The 11,354-nt window shown below is 28.5% G+C and overlaps 1 protein-coding gene across 1 annotated transcript; it reads right to left on the reverse strand.

Annotated features, from left to right (window-relative positions):
• Positions 1-9,955: 9,955 nt before the first annotated feature.
• LOC103310782 lies at positions 9,956-10,625 on the reverse strand. The gene is made up of 3 exons (XM_029485800.1): positions 10,423-10,625; positions 10,195-10,361; positions 9,956-10,087 (listed from the first exon to the last, which is right to left on the reverse strand). The coding sequence occupies exons 1-3, from the start codon at positions 10,492-10,494 to the stop codon at positions 10,000-10,002; spliced, it is 327 nt and encodes a 108-aa protein (XP_029341660.1). The 5' UTR covers positions 10,495-10,625; the 3' UTR covers positions 9,956-9,999.
• Between the last annotated feature and the right edge of the window lie 729 nt (positions 10,626-11,354).

Consider the following 11,354-nt stretch of genomic DNA (forward strand, 5'->3'; position numbering starts at 1 on the left):
TTAAAACATCTAGATAAATTTATCTAGATAAAATTTAATTTTTAAATATTTATATTATAAATTATAATTAAATAATGTTAATTAGGTATTTTATATATTCTGATTACAAAATAGTAAATTTATATTTAAACATTATAATTTATAATTTATAAATATATCTAAATATATTTTTCATTCTTAAATTATTAGATATTTCATGTTCATATTTTAAATGTTCTTAGTAATAACTAATAAACGTTTCGGGTTAACTACGTGTCTACCCGGTCTACGTATCAGTGTCGTATTCGCCGACTGTCAACAGGATACCCGTATTCTGCAATTAAATGTTGAAACTATCACAAAATAAAATTATTATTGATTAATTTATTAATAATAAGTATGTGTGAGTGTGGTACTGCGGTTCTATATGCGGTTCTATTAATTATGTTCATTAGGTAAAACATAAATGAATTATTAAAAAATATAATATATGTACTATGTAGGTATAAAGTAAATTTCAAGTCGAAATAATATTTTGAAGTTTTGTTTTTTGGCATCAAATTGTATGGTGTTTTGAAAATTGCCCTTTACTTAATTACTTAAAAAAAAAAAAATACTTTTTGAAATAACATTTAATTGACTTATAAAGTTACATAATTCACAACTGTTATGAAATTTAGATGTGTTACATAATATTATGAATTATATAATATACTTTATTCACCTTAGGTTTGTAATAAATAGGTAGATAGGTAAATATTAAAAAAAAATTTTATCTTTTTTTTTATCTGGATAAAAAATGTTGATTTTTTATCTTTATCTAGATAATTAAATTATTATGTATCTTTTATCTTCATCTAGATAACTATTCAAGCAATTATCTTTTATCTTTATCTAGATACTTAAAAAATTATTTTTATACAACACTGCCTATAGCCTACCTATTTTAAACATTTTATTATATTCATCGACTTCACAAGTGGTAAATTGCATGTTTTTAATCTATATCACTCATTGACGTACCTCTCACTTATTTTTGTTGCTGTTATTATTAATAATAGGGGGGGGGAGGTTATCAAAAGTTATGTTTTTTCCAGACTACTCAACACCCGTATTAACCAATATTAACCCGAATCATAGTGGTTTTGAAAACCCGAATGTTTATTTAAACTTTTTATTCCGGTGTTTGAACACCCGAATACATCCAGTACCCGTAACCCGAAACCCGAATAAATGATTCGGGTGCTAAGCCCTGGTTGAATCTGTAGTAATGGATATTGATTGGGTGGCATACGGTTATACTGGCATGTGATGGGCAAATGTAAAATGGGTTCGCGGTTACCTTTTTTGTTCTAAGCTCGGCATGGAAATTTTAGGTAATAAAGTAGGTCGATTGTAAACACGGTCCGATAATTTTGACAAAAATAATATAATAAGCACGACATAATTTAATCAGCAAATATATTTTACTTATATTTTTTAATACTGAAAGATATTACCTACTTAGGTATTTTTTTTTTACACAATTTTACATTCATATACTGAATTTCATGCTATGAATAATAATATGAAAATGAAAATAATATAATAATTTTTGGTGTTTAATGAGAACCGCCTACTGATGGTGTCCTCTGGGTAATGCTTAATGATTCTCAAAAATATTATATGTATATTTGTATTTGAGCCGAGTTTACACGTTAATCATTTTTACTTGTAAAAACCTCAAGTCGAGTTTACACCTAAATTATGTTTACCTGTAAAAACCCCGGGCCGAGTTTACACCCAAATAATTTTTACCTTACAAAAAACGGGCCGAGTTTACGATAAACGTTTTGAACATTTTTTTCCTCGGGCCGGGTTTACAATCGCCCCGTATGATGGACCGGACGGAGGTGGATGCGATGCATGACGACGTGCGGTGCCGTCTTGTTTGAAATTGAATTTTTAACTGTTTTTAGGTTCGTTTGTGGATTTTATCAGTTTTTTGTAAATGATACACCCTTTATATTATGATGCTGTATGTGCACCAGAGCATCGTGCACATTTAGCCGGGGTGCTACTATCTATGTATTATCATCATGATAATATAATAAACAATAAATGTAAATAATATATTATTAATAATGATACAACGGAATAAAGCTTATAATACGCGTACTATGCTGATGGCGTAATCTCTGGCGTATCGGTAGAAAAGTATTTTCAGTACACTTTTGATAGGTTAAAACCTCACAATTTGATTTGACTCCAAAAAGGTCTTTACAATAGTACTTTATAATATATATGTGTAATATTATGCAAACAAGATTTAAACATTTAAACAAGTGCTCCTAAAAATAAATATAATTTATTAATTTTAAAAATCAAAAATATTACTATTAGGTATTTACCAACTTATTTTTGTCATTATCTTATTATCTTATCCGTTATTTAGCACACGAAATAGTGTGCGATTTAACCCGCTATAAGTTTAGTTATACCGTGACCGAAAAAGTGTGTGGTTTTTGTCTATCGACCTTTTTTGAGTCGAAATCAAAAGTGCGTGGTTTTTGGATGCAACCGATCGTCGCTACCGCCACACTCGCCGTTCGAAAATCTGATCAACTCCAACTAGACTCCTGTATTGTATACGTCGATCACAGACGTATACAAATAAAAAACCTTTTAATTACAATAAGCACTTTTATTAAAACGTTGACGTCCAGTGGGTCAATCGAGTCACACAATAACTACCTACTCACTGGCCGTCTTTCTGTCTTAACATGTTCCTTATATATTAAACTTAAAATCGAATAACTATCGAAAAATATCGATTGTCCTATGATTAAATTATACTTAATTGTTATTATAATACATAATTATTGTCTTAACATAGTTACATGTAATATGTTTAATTTTTATAGAATTTGAATTATTGTGGTATTCAACTTGTTACCTATAATTGTTTTCTTAACCTAGTTTTTATGTATTAACATTTCTTATTACTACATCCTTTCAACTTATACCTGTATTAAACGCTTAATACAACACCTGGATTCGAGTAAAGCCGCAGTAAGCGGACTGTCGACGGCCGAAACCATAATAATATTATAATAAATTTACCAATACCATATTTATACAGCGACTTTACTGCCTATGCATACCGAACGCCGCCGAAACGTGTCATATACTTGGTGGTACGACATACTATTATTATTATCACGACGGCGTTGTTTCATAGACATATACATTTATATATATTTATATGTCCATGCGCCGTTCACGGCGGGAAAGACTTCGGCATGGCCTTGTCGTTGCATCTCTCACGGAGTCACAACCGATCGACCGGCTATGTTCTGATCTGGCCACGGACAAAGTTAGAGTACTAGAGAAGCAGTATACTACCAGTACAGTGGTACAGAGGTCCTGGACCTGTTAGTGTTTATTTAGGGTCAATATTTTGACAATATGCAATCACGAGGACCCTGTGAGCTCTGTTGTCGGTTGTACACGACGACTGTACACATGGGCAGCCGCAGCGTGGTAAAAAAATTGGAGTTGCTAAAATAATTGTAGGTGACTTACCCCTCATAATAGTGTTATACCAACCGATAAAATGTCAAATTTTTCTTCCACTAATACCCACCCACCAATATATTTTAAGTTGTAGCCTGAACAACACTATATTGGACCCTAAGTTACACGATGCAGGTCCATTGTAAAGGAAGATACGTCAGAAGGAGGACCTCAAAAAGAGACAGGGGTATTGGGTAGGCACATTATTTTCTATATTATTTCATATTCAGATGACATATGTGAATCTTCTATAAAAGGGGCAGCCGAACGATCGATCGCGGACAATTTCAAAGTCGATCATGTCAGAATTTATTTTTAAGGATACGCACACGAATTACTTATCGAATCGTCGATAAGTTTTATCTGTATAATTTTTATCTTTTAATCTGGTTTCGTATGTCAAATATTTATCGTTCACGCATGTTTATTCCACTGTGTTCATTCGGTGTCTGTTGTATTAAATTAATAATAACGTATTTAAGTTCTTTAAAATTTATAAGTATGAGTGCACATAAAAAACAATTTTCATCATTTCTTACAATTCTGAAAGACAAGTGCATATGTTTGATATGTCGAACAACAATATCCAAAACAAAAAAAGGTACCTAATCTAGAAAGACGTTTTAGAACTACGCATTCAAAATTTGATATAGATTCCCTCCTAATACTCCCTGATGACCATATGGAGCAGTGTCTTCGATTAGCAGTTAGCAACTATTCGCCAGATTACGACCAATTGGTCAACAACATGCAATGTCACACTCCAACAATGCCCAGATCAACAAAATAATATGTTAATTAAACTTAAGTACTTAATTAGATATAGAAATTATTATTTACTATTATATTATTTTTAGTTATGAGTGATTAGATTATAATACTTATCGTTTGTTTATAATAAAGTGTATACTATACACTTTATGCAAGTATGTTTCTTAACAATATTATAGTTATTCAATAATAAAAACAATTTTTCTATTAAAGTCGATCCTCAAAAGTGAAGTATATTTTTAGTAGATCGTGACCTAAAAAAGTTTGGCCACCACTGTCCTATAGGAATTCCATCGATAATCTGTTTACTCCAACCAAAAAAAAAAAACCCTCTTTTCTAACGACGACCGACAACAGCGCCACAAGGTCGACTGTCCCACCTAACCAGTTTACTGGAGTGGTGGGATGATGGGAGGGGGAGGGAACGAGCAGGCTGTAGTAGTACATACGGACTCGGACCACTACCGTCAATTCCTTTGGTGATGTTACGCGAGCATAACTAGGTCCATGACAGTGTTGAATAGTGTGACTGATATTATTTGTGTTGCTTTGTAAATACATCTAAAATCCGCTGTACATTCAATTTTGCAATTCAGGTGTCCGTGTTTTACCTTAACTTCGCACACAACGTCATCGTGGTTCACGCCGAATTGTCTCCCGTCTGATCAACCACCTAATCACCCGGTCAGGAGCTCAAGAACAAGGAAAGGTTTTACACGTTAATAGGTAGGTACCTCGAATTATATATTATATTATTTATATAATTTAGTAATAGGTCAGCAACATAGGTTGAATATTTGCACATTGTTTAAACAATTTTTTTTTGCCAATATAAAAATATAAAAGGTTGGGTATATATTATTTTTATTTATCTTTCAATACACGTAATCAACAAATTTGTATAGGTTTAATAGGTTACTCGGTTATGAGTGCAATGCTTCTGTTTTTATTCGTGGTTATTCAGTGATACGTCAGTAGTATGGTAAAGAGAGTGGCATTATCATCCGGCTACAACATACCTAAGATCCATATCTGCGAGACATATATTTACCCTTACAACCAGTTGCCGCTACCCCGCCACCACACACCCCTAGACATAGGTCCTCCAGCGCTACCCCACCACTACCACGCAGACACCACTACCCATTGGGCCACCACCACTACCCTGCGTACACTCTACCATAGTGTCGGGTAGAGTTTTATGTCGTGTTGTTTTATCTAGGTAATTTATGGCAATCATATTATGTAAATGATAAAACTTATTTAAAATAAACATAATATCCAAGTTAGGATTAAGTACCTAACGAGTATTCTCGTGGCACCGAAACAAATTTTTTGAAGTGTTCCAATAAACAATAACTTATACCTACCTTTCTATCTCTAAAAGGTATGAAACCTAAGTTATGGTTGGAAAAGTCCCTCCCCACGCCTCAATTTCTTACAATATAAAAATATATTGTATTCATAAATTATATTATTTCATTTTTAGCATATTAGTATTAGTAGATAAGATAAACTTACTAATTCGTTCCTAGATTAAAATGCATGACACATCAATGGTTTTACATTGACATTTATCATGCAAGACACGTTACATCTTGCATGTAAATCAACGAGTTTTGGGTGTATTTTATATTGACAGTATACACAATTTAATAACCAACTGTACAAAAATCAAAAGTGGCCAGTGACCACCTAAATAGAGCCATTTTTTTAAAATTTAAACTTTTATTTATATCAATCAAATATATCTTTGTATTTTATAAAAAACTATTATTTAATATGGAAATAGTTTAAATTCTAAAAAAAGGACATAGACTACTTATAAGGTTTAAATTACTTACTCATCATAACAAAACTACTGATATGTGAGCGAAGCCACAGGAAATAGATAATATTATTACATTATAAATATTGGTATTTAATATATTCAAATGTATATCCAACTTGATTTTCTAGCCTATTTACTTATTTATTTGATTTAAAACCCTTTAATAATTTATTTATTATTTTTAGGTTCTTCTATATAATACCCGGGAACTTCCTTTGAATGCAATTTTTTGCTTAAAAATATTATAATTACAACATGCAGTATGGGTATACTTCAATACACACCGTACAATTTCCTGTGGCAGTAAAGCGCAGAAGAATAGATAGTGGATTGCTTATGAAGAAGAACGACAAAGAACAAGATAAATTATCAGGGAAAACGTAAGTTTGAAATCTGTTAAATATGACAAAATTTGATTTTATATGTATTATATTATTTTTTAGGATACTGGACGATAAAATTGATGGTAGAAATTATGCAATCAGAATAGATGATTATAGAATGTTGGAAAAAGGAATGCTGATGAATGATGCACTCATTGAATTTTATTTGTTGTAAATGATTTTAGTTAAAATTATACAAACTAATATGTAGTTAAATATGTAATAAATAACTTCATGTAAAATATTATTTATATTGTAGGTATATGCATAGTAAACTAAGTGATGAGGATAAAGATAAGGCGTATATATTCAGTACACACTTTTATAGTACTTTAACAAACCCTCGTAATATGTCTACAATTGGTCCATCTGTATCTAGAGCTCAAAATAGACATGATAAAGTAAAAAAATGGACCAAAAACTTAGATGTATTCAAAAAAGACTTTATTTTTGTACCAGTAAACAAATAGTCAGTATTAAAAAAAACTTTTTAATTATTTATTTAAAATGAAAAACTTAAACAATGATTTTTTTTTAGTAAACATTGGTTTCTGGCGGTCATATGTTTTCCTTACCTATCAAGTAAGGTTAACATACAAAATGGAACACCCAGTAACGAACCCGATGATGATACTGGTAAATATTTGAAACTTATATACATGTGTGTTAAAATTAATAGTAACATACTATAATCATTTATCCACAAACAATACAAGACTAAAATACATTTACACAAAATTGTTCATTCATTGTTATAAGTATTCTTAGACTAAGATCAGCCTTTAAAAAAATAATAGAGATGAATATTTTGGAGGGTTTGACATATTGGTTTTTTACTTAATTTGTTATTTTACTATAAACTCTACTTTCAAATTTAATACTTTTTTTGTAAATTTAAATAGATATTCAATTTTTTTTCATTCATATTTAGACAACATTTTAATGTGTCAAACGCTCAAAAACACATTATTCTATATAACTTTTTTAATAAGTGATTTTAAGAAGTAATTGTCCTAAATGTATGGTACTGAATACATCAAAATACATTAAATATATTTTGTACATTAACTATTATGAGGCATGAGCACAATCTAAAATAAAATTATTTTGATCATGTGAAGTTGACACTAAAAATTGTTTATATCAAATACATTGTAGGTCGATATGAAGTACCAAGAAAACCGAGAAATTGTGAACTCGATGAAGCTGATCCAAATGTAGAAGATCTGTGGCTATTTGATTTATGTTCACATGTAAATATGGTAAGAATTCTTTTTCTATAAATAATTCACATAATTCAAAATTTCAAAATAATATTTTTAAGATTTAACATACAATATGTGTTGGTATTAAATTTGTTTATATAATATGTTCTTAATTTTAATTTGGGGTATTAATAGAAAAACCATCAAGATAGATACGACAAATATTATGATGATGTGGAAGTATTAAAAACAGAAAAAAAGAATAAACTAGTTAAAAGGTAAATTTATCAATCACTAATTCAAGGCAAAGTTTTTAATGTTGACTTATGTTTTAGGCCTTGCATTTTAATATTTGATTCATACTCCAGAGGTACACAGAGCGCGGTGGTCTCAGCAACGCTACGAGAATGGTTACAACATGAATTTTGTAATAAATACAATGGCCAACAAAAAGACTTTCGATTTATGAAAGCATGTCCAGTTAAAGTACCTCAGCAACCTAATAATACGGATTGTGGTCTTTTTGTAATGCATTATTTCGAAATGTTTTATTCTGTAAGTTAAACAATTATTGTACCATTATGCGAAAATAAACTAAATCATACCATATTTTTAGCGGCCAATTATTGATTATACTTTTCCAATTCATCACTTGGAAAATTGGTTCCATACTGATGATGTAGTCAAGAATGAGAGAAAAAGAAAAGAAGTTTACAATATTATAAAGGAAAGAATAGAAAAAAAAGGATTACCTGATGGCATTGAATTGCCAGTTCTACATTTTAATGACCACATTGAAGAGTCTGGTGACATTCGTAATATGAATGATTTGTTTGAAAAAGTTTACAAACAAGAAGAAAAAGAAGAAAAAGATGAAGATGATGAAGAAGAAGATGAATATGATGATGATGAAGAAGAAGAAGATGATGAAGAAGAAGACGATGAAGAAGAATCTTCATCGTCCCATACTTCTGATATCGAAGAAGAAGAAGAAGAAGAAGAATACGATGAAGAAAACAATGGAGAAGAATCTTCATTGTCTCTTACTTCTGATATTGAAGAAGAACAAGAAGAATACGATGATCAAAGTCATACCTTTAAATTATACTATGGTGATGAATATAATTGTTCTTCATCATCTACTTCTTCTGACAATGTAGAAGAAGAAGATTGTGACGAATAATTGAGACATAACAATAGACTTTGGTGATGAAGATAAGGCCGAGAAGAAGATATTAAGTGAGTAAAATATTCATATTTTATTAATATTACAAAATTCATATTAATGTGCATACAAATTTAAAATAATGAAATAATAATAAAATCATTTATAAATAAATTGTTCATCTAACAATTGTAAAAATAATTATGCTGACATATTTAAATCGCTATAAGTACACACTACACACGGTTTAACATTATTAATTTAATAACTATATTACACCACAACATTAAAAAGAACTAATAAACATGGGACATTTAAAAAAAAATTCATAAACCTTTTAAAAACATTATCTATTTAACCTAAAATGAATACTGCTTCAATGTACAGTTGAAATCACTGTTACGAGTACCGCTTAAAACGAGATACTGCTTATAACAAGAAAAAAGTTAGGTCATATAATCATATGTAATCAAACATATCGAACACTACATGAATTTGAACCTAACATAAGTACGTTTTGTCTTTCCGTGAGTTTTTTTTTTTTTGAGAAAAAAAAAATAAGATAATTTTTAAATTAGTTGTAATATTGTTATTTAATATACTTATACCGGGCGATTCTTTTATTATTGAACACTCATTACAGTATTGATAGTATAAATATTGAAATATGTTCAGATATGAATTTAAAATGTTACCTCTAAACTCTACCCGTTTTAATGAATAAAAAAATAATTAATATTAAATTAGTTTAGATTAGGAATATGCAAATAAGTAATATTTTCCTTATTTAAATATGTCATGCAGAAATCTATTTTTACATATAATTGGAAAACTCTTTATATGATAATATATTTTAAATCGGACGCTTATATTATTGACAGATATGCACCTAACTTAATCCATACCCATTTCCCTAATTCCTTTATAAATCTTTAATAAATACACAAAAATAAAATAAAATATTCTCATATACTTTCTGTCACCATTTCATATATTGCAACAAAATGTTTGCTATTATGGAATGAACACATTGGTCACCGTTATTATATTATTGTAGCTTATATTATATTATTATCATTATAATGAAAATTATTTATTATTTATTATTTATTATTCTCCAGAAGGTCCTGGCATATTATGTCCATTTCCAACACTATCTTTTAAACATCTGTTATTTCTATTAAACCATTCTACAAATCTGGAATAAAAATAATTTACATTAATTTAAAAAATAAAAATAATAATTTTTAATAATTGTTTATAATTTATCAATTTTGTTATACATATTATTATTTAGTTTCATACTTTATGTTGGTTGTTTTATCTACATCATAAAAAACTATTGATTTTTGGCTTAAAGTTAAATATCTTTGATTTTTGTAGTCATTAATTTTAGTATTCTGTAAGGTTATTTTGGTATTTATTTTACCCTTGAAATTATTTGCAAATTCATTCAAAAATGTTAGAGTTATCTGTAGTTATATATCAAATTTATATTATTTAATAGAGAATGAAAAATGAAATAAAAAATACCTTTTCATTACTATCGTCAATTAGTACTATTTCTTTTTTTTCGTATGTTTGGCCATTTTTTAGAAAAAACATTATTTATTTGACCCACATCATCAATAGCAGCGTTTACATCTGTAAGTGTATAGTTTTTTTTATTTTTTGCAAAATATAGACTTGGTAATTTTATATATATTTTTTAATTTCATACTTATAAATATTTGATTCTCTAGATTTTGAATTAAGTTTTTTTTGGTGAATTAAATTTTTTCAATGTCTTTTTCAATACATTTAAATTCTTTTTTCAATCTAAAAAAATTATATTAATAGGTACGTCAATGCTTCATCAATCAAAATGATTTTTTGTTTTGTATATGTTTCACCATTTGAAGCAGATATTTATGTTTGTTCTTTAACGTCATTAATTACTGCAATAATATCTGTAGAAAAAGTTTTATAATTATCATAATTTTTCCCAAACTTATCTTTTTCAATTTATTTTACCAATGATTGTATTTTTCATTTTACTAAAAATTGTATGAATTTGTGTGAATTTATATTCTTTTGTATTTTGTTCTCGGACTAGTGTGTAATTCTTTTTTTTTCCATTCAAAATATACCACTGTGATAAGCTGTGATTAAATATTATCAATATATCAAATTATAATCAAAACATATAAATTTACATTTATGTTTACTTTTTTATTTCATATAAATTTGGATTTATTAACATTTTTGTTGAATATTGTAAATTTAAACTTGTTATTCCATAATAACCAGAAACTTTGATATTTTTTAAAACAATTATGTCATATCTATCACCTTCAAAATTCCATAATATCAATAACATCAGGAATAACAATACATTTTTTTAAATACAATATATTTTATAACAAAAGATAATTTCTTGTTACCTTTGAATATGTATCATCAACAATTTCAATTTCCTTCCTTCT

The sequence above is a fragment of the Acyrthosiphon pisum genome, chromosome X (assembly GCF_005508785.2).
Source record: "Acyrthosiphon pisum isolate AL4f chromosome X, pea_aphid_22Mar2018_4r6ur, whole genome shotgun sequence".
Lineage (NCBI taxonomy): Eukaryota > Metazoa > Arthropoda > Insecta > Hemiptera > Aphididae > Acyrthosiphon > Acyrthosiphon pisum.

Excerpts from the sequence above, each read along its gene's own strand:
- LOC103310782 (XM_029485800.1), bottom strand. The coding sequence starts at position 10,494 with ATGTTTTTTCTAAAAAATGGCCAAACATACGAAAAAAAAGAAATAGTA. Across the intron at positions 10,362-10,422 it reads TTGACGATAGTAATGAAAAG|ATAACTCTAACATTTTTGAA; the intron begins GTATTTTTTATT and ends ATATAACTACAG. Across the intron at positions 10,088-10,194 it reads GATAAAACAACCAACATAAA|ATTTGTAGAATGGTTTAATA; the intron begins GTATGAAACTAA and ends TTTTTATTCCAG.